Below are 21,901 nucleotides of genomic sequence, written 5' to 3'. Positions count from 1 at the left end.
TAATCAAAATTTATTTATAGAAGGCCAACAATGCTTTGTCCTGTGTGCTAGAGTTCTCGAAGAGAATCTGCTGGTCTTAATTCACGGGTAGGGGTCTTGGGTATCCCTGTTAGTGACAAGATCAGAAACATGTCTTACCTGAGGCCACACATGGCAAGGCATGCTAATCCAGCATTATAAAAATGTATTGGTGGATCTCTATGAGGTCATGTTGATCAACATTTGCGTTCCAGGCCAGTCAAGGTTACATAGTGAGACTGTCTCAAAAAGAGGAACAAATTCTAGCTGATTTGGAGGTGTTGAGTATCTGTTATAGTGTATTAAGGGTATATTTCTCAGATGAGTGGGGTGGCATACACCTTTAATCCCAGCACTTGGGAGGCAAAGGCAGGCAGATCTCTGTGAGTTCAAGGACAGTCTGGTCTACAAGTTGCAGGACAGTTAGAGCTACCCAGAGAAAGCTTGTCTCAGAAGAAGAAAAAAAAAAAAAAAAAGAGTATTTTTTTTCTCTTCATTTAGGGCTACTACAAAGTTCTAGGGAAGGAAAAGCTCCCTAAGTAGCTTGTCATCGTGAACACCAAAATTTTCAGCAGATGTTCTGCTGGCTTGAAGCCAGGGGGGAAAAAGTTCAACAAAACTCTTTGGATAAGTAAGATAAATCCATATCCAGTAACTTATGAATATAAAAAGATATAAAAAGAGTCATTGCTAACTTCTCAGTAAATAAACCCAGTCAATATTTATAAAAGATAGCACTGTTTTTCTTCCTCCATCAGGGAATATGTCCTTTTAATCTATATACGATCAGTCATGACCATACAACTGTCTGTTACAATATCAACACTTCCTTCTCTACAAATGCTTTCTTATCAGATAAACATGCTCAGTCTTTTCTAGTCATCTTTTCCCTTTGCGTATGGTCTAGTTTTCTTTGCAGTTTTGCAACTAAAATTCTCAAAAGGGTGGGCTACACAGCAGTGACCCTTGTCCCTAGGAAACATACACCATGACTCCTGGTAGACATCTAATTGACATAGATAGTACAAACCTCTACAAGTTTTTGAAGTTACCTGGCCAAAAACCCTGTGGTAACTATAATATTTATTATTACTAAGATGGTTAAAGCCTCTCAGGCCTTTACATACACTGCCTGACTATCCTGGATAAAGGGAATGGTTCATATCACAGGTGATGGAGTGGGATGGTAGGTTTCATTGTGCTATTCAGAATAAAATGTAATTTAAAACTTATGAATTGATTCTGTAATTTTTCATTTAATATGTCTATACCACAGTTTTCTGAGAGAACTAGGAGGCTCTCCTCTGACCTCTGTCCCATTTAGATAGTAATAGCATTCTGGCACGGGCCAGCAACTACCATTTGTCATTCTTCAACTTTCTGGTTACAATTCCAATGTCCCCAAAGGCACATGTTCTGAGCTTTTAGGATGTGGGGCCTGGCGGGCAGAGTAGGTCACCCACAGGCAGGCCTCGAAGGTCCCATCCACCCCTCTGGCTCTGGTGTAGTCCTCTACTTCCTGACCCACAGCCACATGACCAAGTCTCCAGCTCCATCACTAGAGAGGAACTCTCTGGCATGCTCTCACTGTCATGCATACCCTGCTTTGCTGGGATGAAATTTCTTGGAAACCATGAGCCAGAAGAGACCCTTCCTCCCTTAAACTGTTTCTGGTTTTTTTTTTTTTTTTTTTTGAGACAGGGTTTCTCTGTATACTTTTGGTGCCTGTCCTGGAACTAGCTCTTATAGATCAGGCTGGCCTCGAACTCACAGAGATCCACTGCCTCTGCCTCCAGAATGCTGGGATTAAAGGCGTGCGCCACCACCGCCTGGCCTGCCTTAAGTTGTTTCTGTTAGGTATTTTGTTGTAGAAATGAGAACAGTGACTAATGCCAGGAATAGTGACAGGCTAGGAATGGGGACCACCCACAGGTTATGCAAGTAAGACCAAATTTCTCTTCTAGCACTTAGGTCTTTAAAAGCTCCCCGGCATGTGCTGTCATGTGCAAACCAAGGCGTAAACAAAACTTACAGGTATACAAAAAGGGGAATGGAATAAAATAGAGACTCACAAGAAAAAACTATGACAGATCACAGAAGATACCGAAGAACCTTGGTTCCTAACTACTTTGTAGTAACAGACACTACTAAGAAACCCAAGATCCCCACTATAGTCTTCACATAAAACCACTACTTTTCTAGAAGTCAGTGTTCACCCACACAAACACAGAACTGAAAAGCCTTGGTTGGCCTGTGACTTGCCTAAAAAAATGAGAAGAAAATAAACTAATTAAAAATGAGACAGCAGCTCATATTTATAATTGAAACACTTGGAAGGCTAAGCAGAAAGACTATTTTAAGTTCCAGGCTAGCCTGGGCTGTGAAGTGAGACCCCCACCTCAAATACCAAACACCACCACAGCCTTAATTCTAGCATTTGGGAAACTGAGGTAGGCAAATCTCCTCTGAGCTCAAGGCTACTCAGGGCTATATAGTGAGATCCTGCACCAAAACAAAAACAAAAAATCATGTAAAAAAAAAAAAAAATCAGGGCTGGAGAGACGGCTCAGTGGTTAAGAGCATTGACTGTTCTTCCAGAGGTCCTGAGTTCAATTCCCAGCAACCACATGGTGGGTCACAATCATCTGTAATGAGATCTAGTGCCCTCTTCTGGTGTGTGGGCATACATGGAGGCAGAATGTTGTATACATAATAAATAAATAAATCTTTAAAAGAAATCTTACAACAAACCCTCTCCCCAAAAAAACTAAGACTCTTGACAATGAAGTTTTGATTTAGATATGAGATACCCTACGTCTACATCAAAGAATTGAGCTTGACTTCAATTTTCTGTGGTCTCCAGGATAAGGGTCTGCTTGGCATGCATTAAGTTATGGGTTTAATCCCTAGCACCACGAACAATCAGTTTCTTTGCTTCAAGCAAATGTTTCAGTGAGATAAACTCACCAGCAGTTTAGCTTGCTCTGGAAGAGTGATCTGCTCCCTTTTTCCATCTGGGTACCGTAGCATTAGCTGTGCTTTTGGTCCTAAGGAAGAGTTATACACACATAGATAGATGTTTAATATCGGAGATTAACTAAAACAAGTTATTTAGTAAACTCAAGTTTAGCAAGTAACCCACCATTGACATCTATCCCCTCCACTATTCCATCTGACTTTTCGGGTGACATCTCCAAGAGCTCAGGGTCCATGGCTGGCAACCCTTGATGGTTTGTGGCTGTGCCAGGCTCAGTTCTGGCTGGGGGCTCCATCAGTGGCCTTCTGTTCTCCTCTTTTCTGTGCCCCACATCTTTATGAGGAGATTTTCTGGACTTAGCAAGATTCTCTACCTCCTCTTCTTCATCAGAGCCACAAACCGATATGAATTCCTCACTGCCAGAAAAAAGTTCCGATTCAGATTCTTCATCTGAGCGGTTATCCTGCTTTGCCTGTGCTGAGTCGAAATGTGTCTCCTGCAGAGAGGCTCTGATGGCGGCTTCCAGCTGGCTGTCTTCGCTGGCATCTATGAGGCTCTCCTACGAGGTGTGCCAAAACACAGGTGGAAAGAACAACAGTTAAACCAAAAGCCACTCAAACAGGGTATAAAAAACATACAGTCAACACGTCACCATAATTTTCTGCCGAAGCAGAATCTGTCTCTTGTACAATGTGAGGCCAAGGACTTTTATTAGAAAGTAAAACTGGAATGGCTACTTTAAAGGCAAAAGTAAGACTATCATTAAACTGGATAAGATGGCACATACCTATAATGCCAGCATTCATGAAGGGGATTGCTCAAAGTCTGAGGCTAGCCTGTGCTACAAAGTGAGACACTGTTTGAAACACAAATAAGTACACTAATGTTTTAAGCCCAGGCATTTTTGGCATCAAAATGAACAAAGCCAAGAAAATAGGTTATAATTTTTTTGTTTAGAAAAATAACTTTATTTATTTTAAAGATTTATTTATTATATATATAGTGTACTTGTCTGCTTGCATGCCTGCAAGCCAGATGAGAGCGCCAGATCTCATGGCAGATGGTTGTGAGTCATCATATGGATGCTGGAAACTGAACTCAGGACCCCTGGAAGAGCAGCCAGTACTCTTAACCGCTGAGCTATCTCTCCAGCCCCTGAACTCAAGTTTTAAATATAAAGTCAAACTACTATTCTTTAATAAGATGACTAAACATCAGAAAATGTCTCCTTTGCTTATCATTAAATACAATGATTCTTAGCATTCAAAACAAGAAAATATCATTACCAAGATATGACATGGTGGTATGCCATACCAATCCTCCCAGGATTTAACACTTGGGAGGCTGAGGTAGGAAATTTGCAAGTTTGACTTCCAGCATGCAGCATACAGTGAGATCATCTCTCAAAAAAAAATCATCTAAGGGAAAACATATTAGGGTGTATATGGACAGATTAAATTCTTGAAAGCTGCCGGGCGATGGTGGCGCACGCCTTTAATCCCAGCACTCGGGAGGCAGAGGCAGGCGGACCTCTGTGAGTTCGAGTCCGCCTGGTCTACAGAGCTAGTTCCAGGACAGGCTCCAAAGCCACAGAGAAACCCTGTCTTGAAAAACAAAACAAAACAAAAAAAATTCTTGAAAGCTTAGTAATAAAGACTTTCATTATGATAATGAGAAATGTATATTCCCTTTATTTATATTATTTATATAAATTATTTATTTATACCTGTATGTATGTGTACAGCTATGCAGCTAGTGTGTACACATTTAAGTCAGAGAACCAACTGGCAGAAATCTGTTTTCTCCTTGCACCACAAGGATTCTAGAGATTACTCAGGTCATCAAGGTGGGAAGAAGGTGTCTTAACCCACTGAGCCATCTAACAGCCATAGAATTGCAAATTTCTAATATTCTCTTGTTACAAGTTTTGAATACCACCGATTTTTATCTTTTTCTTGGGGGTTGGGGGCTCAAGACAGGGTTTTTCTGTGTAGCTCTGGCTGTCCTAGAACTCACTATGTGGACCAGGCTGGCCTCAAACTCAAGAGTTCAGAGATTGACCAGCCTAAGCCTCCCAAGAGCTAGGATTAAAGGCATGTGTCCACTGCCCACACAGATTTCATTTTTAAGTCACAAAATATGGACCACCTGAATGGAGCTAATTTATGCATGCATACCATGTACATGCCTGGTACCTACAGAGTCTAGAAAGCACTGAATCCTTGAACTGGGGCTACAGGTGGTTGTGAGCTGTCTGGTGTGGGTGCAGGAATCTGAACCAGGGTTTTCTAGAAGAGCAAGTGCATCTTCTTCATGGAGCCATCTCTCCAGCCTAGTATTATGATTTTTTTTTTTTTTAAAGAGTCTTCTATGGTCCAGATCGGCTCAAAACACACTATGTGGCTCAGGATGATCTTGGAACTCTCAATCCTTTTCCTACTGCCACATAATAATTTTTTATAAATTAAGCCAGACATAATGGGGCACACCTTTAACCCCAGCACTTGGAGGCAAAGGCAGGTGAATCTATGTGAGTTCAAGTACAGCCTGGTCTACAGAGTGAGTTCTTGGACTGGCAGAACTACATAATGAGAAACCTTTCCTAAAAAATAAATGAATAAAAATAAAATTAAGTCTAATTTATCATCCATATAAAGCAGGTAGACTTATTTATGGGACAGCACCAGCTTAAGTAACTAAATTTGCAGTAACACTATACAGCAGATAGCACCAGGTTCCTATTGTTCCTATCCAATACTCACTCTTCCCTGGGATTCCTTACTTACAGAACCCAAATTATGGTTATAAACACAAACATCAGGGGTCAGAGAGTTGGTTCAGATTAAAAGAACCCACTATTCTTTTTAGAATTTTATTTTTATTATTTTAATATGTGTGTGTATGTATGTGTTCGCACGAGTGTAGGTGCCCACACACATCAGACCTGGAGCTGACTATAAGCCACCTGATGTGGGTGGGTACCTGGACCTGAACTCAGTTCCTCTGGAAGAATAGTATACGCTCCCACTATTCCCGCTACAATCAGCAACATTTGACAGTAATTACTCAGCCATCTTTTCAAGAGCATCTCATCAAGAGCCAAGGGCTTTTGGTGAAGGTTTTTAAACCAAAAGGCAAGGCTTTTCTCCATTATTGCTTTGTGAATAAAGTGGCTGTTTCTTGCTGTAGATGTTTGTTGTAGCTGACTCCCCTTCTGTTACAAATTTATGAATCAATTTCCACAGTTCAGAACTATTTCCTAACCTTTTGGGGCTCACTGATCGCATTCACCTAGCTACATGTCAAGAGTTTCACACTGCCAGGCCTTTGTTCCTCTCTCCTAGGTAAACGCAGAGAGCTGCCTGCAATTATCTTCATCTACAGGCATCTTGCCAGTGTTTATGGTCCAGGTAAGAGCACTCCATTTAAGACATTCACAGATATCCAAGGACACAGAATTACTACTTGTCCAAAGCTGTTGATTCAGTTGCTCTGACAGATAGAATAAGCATGCCCTGGTTATACCCCACTTAAAAGATTCCTAACTCCTTACACCTTAACCTCAACTTACTGATGATTTTAGTTCAGGAAACTTACTGCTTGTGTGTTATAGCAGAAAAGATAATTAACTGTAACCCAGAGAAAAACTTCCTTCCCTTGGCACCACAGACCCAGAACATCTGTGATCAGAATGGCTGATAACAGCATACCCTGGAACTGATAATATAGAGGCCAGGGTCTTCTCTTTGCTTCTACCACTTAGACCAATAAGTGTGAATGCCAGACCTAGACCCATAGAAATTATAGCGTCTTATGAATATGCTAATCAGATCAGGAACCATTAGCTTCCTCCTGACTGTTTACATGGGTTACCTGGTTACACAATATCCTCTATGCATGCTGGGAGAAAAAAAAGGGGGCATGCTGATAATAAACAATCTCTGTTCTATTCTTAATTTTATTGAAAATAAACCTTTAACCACCTAAAAATGTAGTGTAGCATACTAGCTTTCCCCTCTAGAATTCCCTGATGATTTAATTCATTTCTTAACTTTCTCCATTAAGGAGTTCACCAGACGTACACTAAGCCTCTCCCACCCTGAGCTGACAGCCACAGATGGATGGCTGTGTGTGAAAACTCCTTTCTGATTTCTATGGGGCAAAAGAATTCCAGTCCTGAAAACCTGCTAGCGCTGGGTAACTGCTGGTTATATTACTGGGAATGTTTTTAACAAGTGGGTTAAGGAATAAGAAAGAAGAGCTGGGCGGTGGTGGAACATGCCTTTAATCCCAGCACTTTGAAGGCAGAGGCAGGCAGATCTCTGGGAGTTCGAGACCATCCTGGTCTACAAGAGCTAGTTCAGGTCAGGCTCCAAAGCTACAGAGAAACCCTGTCTCGTAAAACCAAAATAAATAAATGAAGGAAGGAAGGAAGGAAGGAAGGAAGGAAGGAAGGAAGGAAGGAAGGAAGGAAGGAAGGAAGTAACATGGATAGAAAAAAATGTCGTGAGTAGTTTTCTTAACCCTTAGATTCTAGCTCCTTTTGCTTATTGTGGTGTCTTTAATTGAATCCTGAGAGGGATTCTTAAGAGCTGGTCTCTTGAAGACCTCATTATACTCTATCCCTCCAGCCCCACCCTCTGCTCTTGCAGAGAACAAGGGTTTAGTTCCTAAGACCCACTTCATGGTTCTCAACCATTTGTAACTTCAGTTCCAGGGGATCCATCACTCTTGTGGCCTTTAAGGGCAGTGCACACATGTAGGACAAATACACACATACAGGCAAAACATTTATACATAAAGAATTTTTTAAATAAAAAAAAGGTCTGATTAAGAAAGTCCATGTACTACTTGCTCTATAGTATTTATTTGCTTGTTTTGTCTATGACTTGTTTTGAGACAGGTCTCACTCTATAGAATAGAATTCAATATATAGTTCTGATTGATCCCCAAACTTGCAATAGTCCTCCCGATTCAGGATCTTGGGTGCTGGGATCAGACATGTAATACCCTGCAAACTAAGAATAAAAGGAATACAGGCAGGAGATGGAGGCATAAGTATCAGGAATTCAAGGAAATCTGAGCCCATTGGACAAGATCATAATCTGGTCCACAAAAAGGAGGAAACCTCAGTAACTTCCTAAAGTATATCTTAATAAACATATGGACCAGAGAGGCAATCAGTGGTTAAAGAGCTTGCTTCAAAAGTGGGAGGACTATTGCTCAGATTTCCAGAACCCCTATAAATGCTCGGTGGGTGTAGCAGTCTGGCTATAATTCTAACTTTCAGTAGGCGGAGACAGGGGCTCTCATAGCAAACTGTCTAACCAGATTAGCCATATTTATGAATCTTGGGTTCAACTGAGACCCTGTCTCAGTGAATAAGGAGGGCAAGGACCGATTACACACACACACACACATACTCCCATACACAAGAACATACACATACACATCACACAAATACAGATTTTAAAAGGAGTTATATAACCAAACAGAGGAACTTCTAGTGGTGAGACAAGTCTCCAGGAGCCAAGAAGAAGCACTAAGAGACTTCAACAGTCAGATTAGTGCTGCTGTTGCTACAGTTACAGAAACTTCTTTCTGCAGTGGACAATGGTAACTGCAAAGACACATAAGGGGTTAAAGTGTGGAGAATAAATGTTGAATGGAACTATAGCATTCATAGCAGCCTCTCCACAGTTCAGGAAATGTCATGGAAGAGAAGGCAGAGAGAATGTAAGATGTGAAGGATGGGTAGAGGGACATTTTCTGGGCATGACAAAATTGAATTCCCAAGTGCAGTGGCTGTGATCACCTGTATAAATCCTGCACAAGATGGACCCATCAACACCCTGCCATGGAAAGAACTTACAAAGGCACAAGCTCTCCCTAAAATAAACAGTTCATGTTTGCTGGAAATGGAAAGGGCGTTTTCTTTAGGAGTGTAGCCACTGGTAAGGTGCCCATGCTCCTGTAAATGATTTCTCACCCAAGCTTCTATAAGTAAGCTTGGGTCACAAAAATAAGTAAATGAATAAAAATATGAAACTATATACATATATACATATACAAACATATATGCATGCATACATATCAGTCAACAGCAACATGTGTCATAAAAGCAATTCAAATTAATAAATTTGTTTACTGAGGTTGTACTCTAAGGTCAATAAAAAAAAATATAACAACAACAAGAAAATACTGCGGGGAGAAATTAAAGACACAAAAATAGGGAGATATTTTCCATACTACCAGACATGAAGATTCAATTATTAGATGTCCATAGAACTAGTGTATTCCAATTAAAATTATATTAAGTTTCCTTGTATTAAATAACACGTTGGTTCTAAATTTGTAAAGAAATGTGAAACGCCCAAAGTAAACAGGAAAATTTCATTTATTCAATTTAGGTACTCACTTTAGATATGGGCTATTTCTTTTATCACTATACCCTATAGACTTCTAAAGATACACAATTTTATTCTCATTGCCATCAAAATTATAACCAAAGTAAGACTGCCTTATCTTTGAAGCGCTTTTACTTGAAACTAATCATAATGTCAATTAGCAAAGATGTCTGCATAATAACTACTACAGAGATTAAGTGTAAAAATAAACTCTGGGAGAGCCAGGGAAATCCAGGACCTAAAGCTATCTCACCAGTAATAATACTTAAATTGTTCCTTTCTTTTCTTTTTAGGTCTCATTTTTATTCTTTAATTATTTATATATGTAGGGGGTTATATACATGTATTATGATTTCACTGAGTAGACGAAATTCTTCTGCAGAAAACTATCAAAAAAGTAAGAAGTATCTAAGTAGTACAGTCAGAAACACTAACTGGTCACTACTTACGTTATTAAAAGTACCATTTTAACATCAAATGTTTCACATAAAATGCTGACATACAGGTATATTCAGTCGTCTGTCACTTATACTTACTGATCGGGCACATTTTTTGGGGGGACTGCTAGAAAGTCCATCCAGTTGCCCATGTTCACCCAGAAACCCTGTTACTTGGTCCAAGAAAGAAGACACATCTAATTGGTGCCACTCTACTAGCTTCTGACCTAAAAATTAAAAAAAAATTAAGACATGTAAATATAATCAATAATTCTTCTAACCGTACTCATTAAATAATTGCCATATGAATAGTAAACATTTGTTACAAATTCATATCCCCATCCTTCAGTTGCTGAAGTCACAGAGTATCATCATAACCTACCAATAACATCAATTATAACTCATTGATAGAATCAATCATGACAGGAAAATTATCTTATTTGCTGGCACCACTTACAGCAATTTAGGAAGAAGAAATTCAAACAAAGAAAAATTTAAATAAAATATAATAATGAAACCAGCTCACCCTCTAGTGCTCTAGAGGAAAACAACCAAAACTTAAAATCTTAAGATTTTATTATAATAGAAAAACCTAGGGAGACCCTTATAAAGATATAATCCTATCAGTTTTCCTGAAAAAGAGCAGAACTGTACAAACACAAAATACTGTTTCCCTTCAAGTTGCCAGAAATAGACTCCCAAAATACACACATTCAAGGATGTTTACATAATTATGTAATAAAAAGAAAAACTTTCCTTAACTATTACATTGCTAAAGCCAAACCCAATCAAATATTAATCAACTATTTACGTATGTGAAAAACAAATGATAGTTTAAAGGCTGTAATTGGATGTAACTTACCTGTCCGTGGGTCCAAGATGGAAACATAGGGGAAATCCCCTAATTTATAAAACTGTATGTATCTCTGACCTTCCTCACTGTCATGATAAACCTGTTAAGTCAGTAATATAAAAAGCAGTGTTACCCACTAACAGCAATTGATTCCCCAAATAAGCCTTTGAAAAACATGCTTTGTTTTCATTCCCATGTGAAAAGGGAAGGACTTATTCCTGGTCCCTTCTAAAAACTCATTATGAACAACAAACCTATTCCTCCTCCTTCCTCACTTCAAAAGACGTACTATTTTTTTCTTTTCAAGTATTTGTCCATCTATGAGTTTTCTGTTTGTTTGGTTTGGTTTATTTTGGAGACAGGATCTCACTATATAGCTCTGGCTGTCCTGGAGTTTACTATGTAGACCAGGTTGTCCTTGAACTTACAGAGAAAGGCATTAGTCTCTATGCCTGGCATAGAAAATGTATTTTAATAAATCACAATATATTAAGATTATAAATTTGAAAACCCAACATTTTATTAGGCAGAGATGTTCAATATTTGAATAAAATAAAAGAAATTCTATCATTAAAAACAATCACAGAGCTAGGCAGTGGTGGCACACACTTTTAATCTCAGCAGCACTCTGAGAGGTGGAAGCAGGTGGATTTCTGCAAGTTCAAAGCCAGCCTGGTCTACAGAGTGAGTTCCAGGACAGTCAGGGTAGCACAGAGAAATCCCGTCTCGAAAAAAACAAAAACCAAACCAAAACAAAAACTCAAAAAACACCAATCTCAGAGGCCAGCAAGATGACTCATCAGGTCAAAGTGTTGCAGCACAAGTCTGACCACCTGAGTTTGATCCCCAGAACCTATAACGGAAGGAGACAACCAATTTCCAAAAGTTATCCTCAATCCTCCACACCACACAGCCATCCAGTATATACACGCAAGCAAACTTATAATAACAATAGTTAAAAAAAAAAACAAACAGAAATCCCACTGGATTTATCAGACTGTAAAATACAAACAGTTAAATTAACAGCATCAATAGTAATATATCTTAGAAAAGGAAATTATTATGTTTACTTTGTTATTTTCTGTAACTTTTTAAAAACTAGAAATTCAAACTGGGTCTATCTAGGCTATAATCCCCAGCTACTCAGGTGACTGAGGTCACAGGATCACAAGTTAAAGGGCTACTTGGAGTGGTTTCAAAAGCTCAAAAGGAGTGGACCCCAGTGGCACACAACTTTAATCCCAGCACTTAGGAGGCAAAGGCAGCTTGATCTCTGATTCAAGGTAAACCTGGTCTATAGAATGAGTTCCAAGACAGCCAGGACTATACAGAGAAACCACATCTGGAAGGAAAAAGAAAAAAAAAAAAAACAAAAAAAAAACAACTAAAGAACTAAAAAGGAGGATGGAGATTATCTTAATGGTGGAGCACTTGCCTAGCTTGCAGGAGGACCCAGGTTGAATCCCCAGCAGTAAGCCAAACAAACAAAAAACTCCAACCAAACAAGAAAAGTGAAACGAAAGGAAACTTAGAGGTAAGCTACCTAGTTTAACTTAACTAGATAATTTACATGAAAAGATATTACATCTGAACACGGAGGAATATTAAGCTAAGAACGCACAGTAAAAGAGTAGCAAACTCAAGCTAAAACACAAGTTTTAATGTTTTTCCAAAGTTTTAAAATGTTTTTCACTTGGCCATTTGTCTTGTATGGATATTAAATAGTTGAAATTGACTAATTCCATGCACTAAGCATGAATTACATACTATATCTTGAGAATTTAACACCCACAGATCCTGACATTAAAATGTTAATATGTTTTATATATATAAAATCTATTGATTTAAAGAATATCAATGTTGATTTCACCTGTTTCCTCTGAACCTTTTCAGATGGTATTTACGGTTTCTCTACTGTAGACCGACTGTCAGATGCTCCTGAAGCATGAGCATCACATATTTAACCATCACAGGTAACTTATGTCATAAATGAATTCACTTTTCCCAGTTTGTAACACCATTCCTCATCAACAACATCCCACACTACAAAAATATTACCAAATTTTTAATTAACTGTCCTTCTCACCTGCCAGAAAATGAAATGTTCCCGGATAATATTCTTCACAGCTTCATTGCTCCACACATCACGGTTGAGGCACTGGCATGCAAAGTCTTGTACATTTTGAATGTTTATCATCAGCCACTTATTCTGCATCTGGCCACACTCTTTGGCCTGTAAAAGTAAAGTTAAACACTGATTTTAAAAAAAAGTCTCTAGCCAAGCAGTGGTGGCACACACCTTTAATCCCAGCACTTGGGCGGCAGAGGCAGGAGGATCTCTGAGTTTGAGGATAATCTGGTCTACAGAGACAGTTGCAAGATAGCCAGGGCAGAAAAAGTCAATTTTAGGAGCGTCATTCCTGATAGAGTGACCATGCTCCAGTGGATGTTCCATGCTCCCCTGGACCATTCTGTGTAAGGGTAGCACAAATTGGTCTCGATGGTTTTAGGTGGGAAACGTGAAGCTGGGAGGAGTTAGGGGATTAGAAAATGAATATGATTAAAATACACTGTAATGAATTCTAACAGGGTGTGGGTGGTTCACACCTTGTTGTAAACTGGGTAGCAGCACAGGGTAGGCAGAGGCAGGTGGAGTTCTGAGTTCAGAGCTCCAGGACAGCAAGGGCTATAGAGAGAGACCCTGTCTCAAACTCTGTTGCCAAAATAAGAAAAAATAAAATATCAAATAATTAATAAATAAAATGATATCTAGAGGCTGGAGATATGGGCCAGAATATAAAAGTACTTGACACTCTTGCAGAGGAATGGAGTTTGGTTCCCAGCACCTATCCCCAGTGGGTCACATCTCCAGAGGATCTGATGCCCTCTTCTGGTCTCAGGGGACAACGTCATGCAATGCATATATATGCATACATATACATATAAATAATAAATCTTTAAATGATATAGTTTTTTTTCATTTACACATTATTATTTTGCATATACACAATCCTTGTGACAGCTATCAAGTTGAGTGAATTAGGAGAAATCAGAACTGGTGGAATTGCACTTTAGAGAACACAGACCTTTAGGACTGAGAAGAAAGGCCCACCCAGAAGTTGGCTGGCACCAGCCACTGAATGAATGAAAAGTGGAGGAAGTAAGTGTGTACATCCCTCTAAGACCCTTTCTTTCTCAGTGTACACAAGTGGCCATTGTCATCAAACTTCAGCTCTCCAGGGAGTTTCTAGGCCTTCAACACCAGACAGAATGGCTGAAGCAACCTACTTTTTGGATTGAGCAGCTCAAGTATACAGTCACTGTTGAACTACCAGTGAATATCATTAAGCCAACCTAGTAAATCCCTTATTTTTATTTTTTTTTTCTGTAATACTATGCACAATAGTCTTGATTCTGCTCCTTTAGAGAAAGGGAAATACTGGCTTTGACCTAACTGTTAGAACCCCACATTCAACAGTCTTACCAGCCAGCAAATCCTCTCTGGAAATACTAAGTATCTTGAAAATGTGATAGTTTTGTTTTATTTACTTGTTTGTTTGTTTTTAAAGGTCTGTTTAATTTTATATGTTTGAATGCATGTTTATGAGTTTACGTACATGCTTGCTATCTGTGGAGACCAGAAGAGAGTACTGGATCCCCTAGAACTGCAGTTGTAAGTCACCATCTGGGTGCTGGAAACTGAACTGGATCCTCTGCAGGAGCAGCTAATGCTCTTAAGTGCTAAGCCATCTCTCCAGTTCCTACTGCTGTCTTCTCAATGACAGTCATTATCACTGTGGTGAGAAGGGAACATATTCCCCTAGCTTTGGTTAAAAGTTAGCAGACAATCAAGTAAACTGCCCCAGGAAGTTTTCCTTTGGGTTTAGAAAAGATAAAGCTAGGAAGAACTGGGGAAAGAATATATTTTGTAATTGGATCCAGATATATTTCTAATATCCCCAATACTTATCTGAAACTGCTGTGGGAGCACATTCTGCTCCTTCAGCCAATAGCCTTTAAGATACCAGCCCACCTGGGCATGGTCTCATATACTGTAAAGGCAGCTGTAAAGTATGCGCCCTGCTCTCTTGTTTCTGGCTGCTAGATTCTGTTTTTGTTCATGCAGAGAACTGTTATCTAGGACAGTGATCTGCAAGTTTTCCCTTAAATAAATAACCCTTTCATTATTCATAATTCTGAACTGGTGTGGCATATTTTGTGACTTCCATCATCATGAAACCACAAATAACAAAAAATATACACAAATTTAATGTATTATCCATTCTAACTAAGCACTGCCACATGGAGACCAGACTTTTACAATGTCGAATATGACAGGAAAAGTAGTTCAAAATTCTTTTGAAGAATTCCCTTCTTCACAATTTCATGGATAATTTATTTTTACTATAAACCAAGAATTATCACCCTTCTAATTATAGGAAACACTTTATAGTTTGTCTATGATATACCCAATTGCCAACATCACTAGTTAAGTTTTGGGTTACAATTATGGAAAATAAGTTATTTAAACACAAGCATTAAGTTATTACAAACTGAAGCTGGGCAGTGGTGGCACATACCTTGAATCTCAGTACTCAGGAGGCAGAGGCAGGTGGATATCTCTGAGTTTGAGGCCAGCCTGATCTACAAGAGTTTGTTCCAGGACAGACTACAAAGCTACAGTGAAACTCTGTCTCAAAAAAACCAAACCAAATAAAAACAAACAAAACAAAAACAAACAAACAAACAAAAAACAACCAAACCAAACAAACAAACAAAAAAGATGTTGGGTGTGGTGGTGCACACCTGTAATCTCATAACCAGGTGTCTCTCTGAATTCGAGGCCAGTCTGGTCTGGTCTAAGAGCTACATAGTGAGACCCTGCCTCAAAAATGAAAGAACTTTTATCCCAGTTGCTTTGGAGGCAGAGGCAAGTAGACTCTCTGTGAGTTCAAGGCCAGCCTGGGCTCCAAAGCTACACAAAACACCAAAACCAAACAATAAACAACCCCCCCCCCAAAAAAAAAACCCAAATAAATAAAATGAAGCTATTATAAGTTGAGCAACTTTTTTTGTTTTTGTTTTTCCAAAACAGCGTTTCTTCTCTGGGAAGCCACAGGTGTCCTAGAACTCAATCTGAAGATCAGGCTAGCCTTGAACTTAGCCTTGGCTTCCTTAGTGCTAGGCATGCACCACTACCACCCCAGCAAGTTGATCAATTTATATTAGCCCAGATCAGCTAACTAAATGATAAACAGGTAGGTAACAGATAATATATAGATACATTGTCCTGAGGAGATGGCAAGATTTCATTACACTACTTAGAAGAGTGCCTAACTTAAAACATACCTATTTTCCGCCAGGTGGTGCACGCCTTTAATCCTAGCGCTCTACCCACAGGTAGAGGCAGGTGATCTCTGTGAGTTCAAGGCCAGCCTAGACTACAGAGTGAGTTCCAGGACAGGCTCCAAAGAAAACAGAGAAAACCTGTCTCAAAAACAAACAACAACTACAACACCATAGCAACTTTTATGTCTGGAACTTTCCATTTAATATTTTGAGATTTCATGCAAGTTAAACCTAATCGAAACTGAAGATAAGGGGGAGACTACAATATAGGCAAAAGAGAAACACAATTTATAAATGGTTAATAAACATTATACTACTTACTTAGCAATAGTAAAAGATACATACATTTACAAAACTAAGTTTATAAAAAGAAGCTTTCAAAGTGTTAGAGGTTCTACAATGATGCCACACAAGGCCAATCAAAGGCTCTCAAAATAATCAACCTCATACACTGTTGTTAAAAATGTTAGTCATTTGCTGCCAGTAAAAATATAACCCAGTGCAACCCTTAAGTATATTATGCATAAATAGTTAGGATACCAACTCTCTATATACTGGAAAAAAATTGAATTAAAAAGGCATGGTGGAGCCAGGCGGTGGTGGCGCACGCCTTTAAGCCCAGCACTTGGGAGGCAGAGGCAGGCGGATCTCTGTGAGTTCAAGACCAGCCTGGTCTACAAGAGCTAGTTCCAGGACAGGCTCCAAAAAAAAAAAAAAAAAAAAAAGGCATGGTGGCACACAGAGGAGGTAGAGGCAGACCCATCTCTGATTTTGAGGCCAGCATGGTCAATATACTATGGCCAGGTTACATGGTAAGACCCTGTCTCAAGAAAGAGGAAAGAGGGGGGGGAAAAAAAAAAGACAAACTAAAATTGTAAACCAGTTCATAGGTTTAGTATACACTCTCCAAAAACTTACTGTTTCAAAGCTGCCTTTGTGCATCAAGTCAATTGGGGGCCGGAACAGATCTGCAAGGGTGGTGAGTTTCTTATCTATTGCTCCTCCATTTCTTAATTCCTGTTCTTGCCTAACTGCAATACAGAAGGATGGGAAAAGTTTTAATTAGTCATAAAAATGAAAGTGTTAAATTCCATAATAAACAAAAGACCTTATATTGACTGAAAGAATTACTGAACAGTATGCTTAGTTTCAAAAAGCAAATGACTTTAAAAAAAAAAATACAAAGAGGGGCAAAAAATATTCCAGGAGTTTGTGTTGTTCCCTAGCCTAAGGATAAAAGTAGAAAATTAAATTAGTTACAAATAGTCCTGTTGGGCCAGGCCTGGTGGTGCAGACTTAGGCTAACACAATAAGTTCAGTCAGGTGTGGGAGCACCTGGCTTTAACCCCAGCACTCGGGGCAGAGGCAGATTTCTGTGAGTGCAAGGCTAGCCTGTTCTACAAATTAAGTATAGTCAAATTAAGGATAGTCAAAGTTGTTACACAGAGAAACCCCGTCTCAAAAAACAAAAAACCTGAACCACAGAGTGAGTTCAAGTCCAATCTGAACAACCTAGTAAGAAATTGTCTGTCTTACAGTAAGAAGGGAAGGCAGCTGAGCTGGGGATCTAGCTCAGTACTTATCTAGTACACACAGGCCCCCATTTAGTGCCCAGCACCATTTAAAACAAAACCAAATTCACCTTGAGATGAGGATACACCTGAGGGGTAGAATGTTTGCTTGCCTAGAATATTCAAGGCCCTGTTTGTCACCAGCAAAATAACACACACACACACACACACACACACACACACACACACACACACCCCTCATCAAAGTAAACTCTTTCACATATTCATAACACAGAAGAAAGCTTTCAGAATGATTTTTCTAGTTTGATAATGACCCTAACCCACTGATTGCAGCTAGCTCCCAGTCTGTAAGCTTGCAGTAGAGGTAGAGCAGTAGAGCTATCCCCATCTACTAAAAAAGCACAGATTCCTTTGATAACTTAAGCCTTTTCTTTCAACTTTTTACAAAGTTACTGGACCTATCCTTACCTTAAAAGGGCACAGATACAACACCAGATACAGACCAAGCATTTGTCATGTATTATCTAAAAAACAACTGTCCTGGGCCAGCTAGATGGTTCAGAAAGTCAGGATACTGCTGCCAAACCCAATGGCCTGAGTTCAATCCCCAGGGCCCATGTGGTAGGAATTAACTCCAATAAGCTGTTCTCTTGTTAGAGAACACACACATATCATGGCCTACACACCACCCCCAACAAATAAATGAACAAATTTGTCCTTTCTTTAGACTCTTAAAAGTATACTTCTGAGACACTTCTGAGCTGTACCACAGAAAGGCATGAACTGTGCTGACTAGTTTTATGTCAACTTGACAAGCTAGAGTCGTCAAAGAGGAAGGATACTCAAGAAAATGACTCTGTAACACTAGACTGGCTACAGGCAAGCCTGTAGGGCAATGGTCCTCAGCTTTCCTAACGCTATAACCCTTTAATACAGTTCTTCATGTTGTGGTGAACCCCATAAAATTATTTTCATTGCTACTTCATAACCGTATTTGCTATTGTTACTAGCTATAATGCAAATATCTGATATGCAGGATACCCCTCCCCCAAGCGACTGTGACCCACATGTTGAGAAACACTGCTGTAGTACATTTTCTTAATTAGTGATTGATGGGGGAGGGCCCAACCAATCGTGGGTGGTACCACCCCTAGGCTGGTGGTCCTTGGTTCTACAAGAAAGCAGGCTAAGCAAGCCATGGGGATCAAGCCAGTGAGCAGCACCTTTCCATGGCCTCTGCACCAGCTCCTTCCTCCAAGTTCCTTCCCTGTTTGAGTTCCTGTCCTGACATGAAGTATGAGCCAAGTAAACCCTTTTCTCCCTATGGGACCCACAGTTGTGATCCTGCTCCACCATGACTGGAGGTCAGAGACTTTGAGCTTATTTTTGCTCTCTCAAAGTTGTTGAGGACAAGTGTGGCTACAATGAGAGATTCTGACCCAGGGTGTGGTATTTTGGGTGTGGAGGTGGAGCCACTCCATCTGGACCAAAGGTCAGAGAATTCAAGTCTATTCCTTATATCATGTTAATAAAGTCTGTTGCCTCCTCCCTCCCCTTATGTTTCTCTCTTATTTCTCTTACATCTACATCTGTTTCTTTTTTACTTAATAATTCTAACCATGTTCTTACCCTGGACCATACAAGTTTTGTTGATGCTGGTCTTTGACACCTCCCTAAGTTGTGTATGGTCATAGTGTTTCATTATAGCAACAGTAACCCTAACTAGGATAGTGTATGTATATACATGTACATGTATGTATGTCATGGTACATATGTGGAGTCAAAGTACAACTTGCAGCAGTTTCTCCCTTTTCATCATGTGGATCCTGGAGATCAAACTAGCCAGTATCTTTACCCAACATTTTGATGTTGCTATTATTTCACTTTTTAAACATGGGGAATCCTCAAAGTAATGAAGACAAACACTAAACATTCTTTTCATTGTAACAGAAAGGAAGTGGAATGGAAGATGGAGCTGAGAGACTAGTTCACAAATACCTACTAGTTTCAGTTTGAAAATCTCGGAAACCATCAAATATTGAACGTGCAGGCCTTCGTCTTTTAGGGGCTGTAGAAGAAAAACAGAATTGGTAAAAAAAAAAATTAAAACATTAATTTTGAATAATATTCTAAAGATATTCTTTATATAAGCATTCTTGTTTTATTTTGTGTGTATGTAATCTTTCCCTACAATGTAAGTTTGTGTAGCATGTGGCCAGGAGAGAGTATCAGATGCCCTGAAGCTAGAGTTATAGACAGTTATGAGCCTCTACTTGGGTTCTGGAAACTGAACCTCTGTCCTTTCAAAAAAATCAGTCAATGTTTTTAGCCACTGAGTCGTCTCTACAGCCCCATATGTATTTTAAAACGTTCATATTTTTAATAATGCCTAAAAGTGAGGAAAAAAATAGAGCTGGAGAGATGGCTCAGCAATTAAGAGCACGGGCAGCTCTTCCAGAGAATCTGAGTTCAATTCCCAGCACCCACATGGCAGTTCATAACTGTCTGTGACTCCAGTTCCAGGGGATCTGACACTCTCACACAAGCATAGATGAAAGCAAGAATACCAAGGCGCACAAAAATCAAAAATAAATTACTAAATTTCAGGACAGCCACAGTTTTACAGTGAAACCTGCCTTGAAAAACAAAACCAAAAAGAAAATAAAAAGGGAGCAGGAAGCTGGGCGGTGGTGGTGCATGCCTTTAATCCCAGCACCCAGGAGGCAGAGGCAGGCTGATCTCTGGGAGTTTGAGGCCGGCCTGATCTACAAGAGCTAGTTCCAGGACAGGCACCAAAGCTACAGAGAAACCCTGCCTCAAAAAACCAAAAAAAAAAAAAAAAAAAAAAAAGGAACCCGGGCGGTAGTGGCGCGAGCCTTTAATCCCAGCACTTGGGAGGCAGAGACAGGCAGATCTCTGTGAGTTCGAGGCTAGCCTGGTATACAAGAGCTAGTGCAAGGACAGGCTCCAAAGGTACAGATGAAACCCTATCTCGAAAAACCAAAAAAATCAGTAGCCCTCCTGTACACAGATGATAAAAGGACTGGGGAAGAAATCAGAGAATCAACACCCTTCACAATAGCCACAAATAGCATAAAATATCTTGGAGTAATTCTAACCAAACAAGTGGAAGATTTGTATGACAAGAACTTTGAATCTTTGAAGAAAAATTAAAAGTGGAAAGATCTCCCATGCTCTTGGGTAGGCAGAAATAAGATAGTATAAATGGCAATCTTACCAAAAGCAATCTACAGATTCAACACAATGCCCATCAAAATCCCTCAAAAACCTCAAAAGAACAGTATTCAACTTCATTTGGAAAAGCAAAAAACCCAGAATAGCCAAAACAATCCTGTACAATAAAAGAACTTCTGGAGGCATCACAATCCCTGACTTCAAACTCTACTACAGAGCTACAGTACTGAAAGCAGTCTGGTATTGGCATAAGAACAGACAGGAGGACCAATGGAACTGAATAGAAGACCTGCCGGATATCAATCCACACATCTTCAAACACCTGATCGTTGATAAAGCAAAAAATATCAAATGGAAAAAAGAAAGCATATTTAACAAGTGGTGCTGGAATAACTGGATATCCACATGTAGAAAAATGAAAATAAACCCATATCTATCACCATGCACAAAACTCAAGTCCAAATGGATCAAAGACCTCAACATAAAGCCAGCCACACTGAACCTTATAGAAGAGAAAGAGGGAAGTACACGTTAACGCATTGGCACAGTGAACTACTTAGTAAATATAACCCCAGCAGCATAGACACTGAGAGAAACAGTTAATAAATGGGACCTCCTGAAACTGAAAGGTTTCTTTAAAGCAAAGGACACTGTCAACAAGACAAAATGACAGTCTACAGAATGGGAAAAGATCTTCACTAACCCCACATCAGACAGAGGTCTGATCTCCAAAATATACAAAGAATTCAAGAAATTGGACACCAAAAGATCACATAATCCAATAAAAGAAAACGAAGTACAGACCTAAACAGAGAACTCTCAACAGAGTAATCTAAAACAAATGAAAGACACTTAAAGAAATGTTCAACATCCTTAGTCATCAAAGAAATGCAAATCAAAACAACTCTGAGATTCCATCTTACACCTGTAAGAAGGCCAAGATCGGGCTGGAGAGATGGCTCAGTGGTTAAAAGTATTGACTGTTCTTCCAGAGGACCTGAGTTCAATTCCCAGCAACCACATGGTGGCTCACAACCATCTGTAATGAGATCTGGTGCCCTCTTCTGGCCTGCAGGCACACATAATAAATAAATAAATAAATAAATAAATAAAAAATAAATAAATAAATAAAT

General features: G+C 39.4%; 1 protein-coding gene and 1 non-coding gene across 3 annotated transcripts in view; one reads left to right on the top strand and one right to left on the bottom strand.

Annotated features, from left to right (window-relative positions):
• Ubxn7 (UBX domain protein 7) overlaps window positions 1–21,901 on the bottom strand; it is a 64,055-nt gene that overhangs the window by 7,596 nt on the left and 34,558 nt on the right. Inside the window, exons 4-10 of one of the 2 annotated variants that reach the window (XM_050159827.1) lie at window positions 19,576–19,641; window positions 16,960–17,072; window positions 12,779–12,925; window positions 10,702–10,792; window positions 9,939–10,066; window positions 3,161–3,554; window positions 2,986–3,065 (exon numbers count right to left, since the gene is read on the bottom strand). In XM_050159827.1, the coding sequence (XP_050015784.1) occupies window positions 2,986–3,065; window positions 3,161–3,554; window positions 9,939–10,066; window positions 10,702–10,792; window positions 12,779–12,925; window positions 16,960–17,072; window positions 19,576–19,641 (1,019 nt within the window). The remainder of the gene's footprint in view (window positions 1–2,985; window positions 3,066–3,160; window positions 3,555–9,938; window positions 10,067–10,701; window positions 10,793–12,778; window positions 12,926–16,959; window positions 17,073–19,575; window positions 19,642–21,901) is intronic. The other variant, XM_050159828.1, reaches the window with a different exon arrangement.
• Window positions 3–133, top strand: LOC126512244 (small nucleolar RNA SNORA3/SNORA45 family). The gene has a single exon (XR_007594966.1). It is a non-coding gene; the product is annotated as a small nucleolar RNA SNORA3/SNORA45 family (small nucleolar RNA).

This window comes from Alexandromys fortis, unplaced genomic scaffold, assembly GCF_014885135.2.
Source record: "Alexandromys fortis isolate MF-2015 unplaced genomic scaffold, M_Fortis_MF-2015_v1.1 scaffold_119, whole genome shotgun sequence".
Classification (NCBI taxonomy): domain Eukaryota; kingdom Metazoa; phylum Chordata; class Mammalia; order Rodentia; family Cricetidae; genus Alexandromys; species Alexandromys fortis.
Note: the sequence above shows the minus strand (reverse complement) of the source record. Positions and strands in the feature narration are given on the sequence as shown.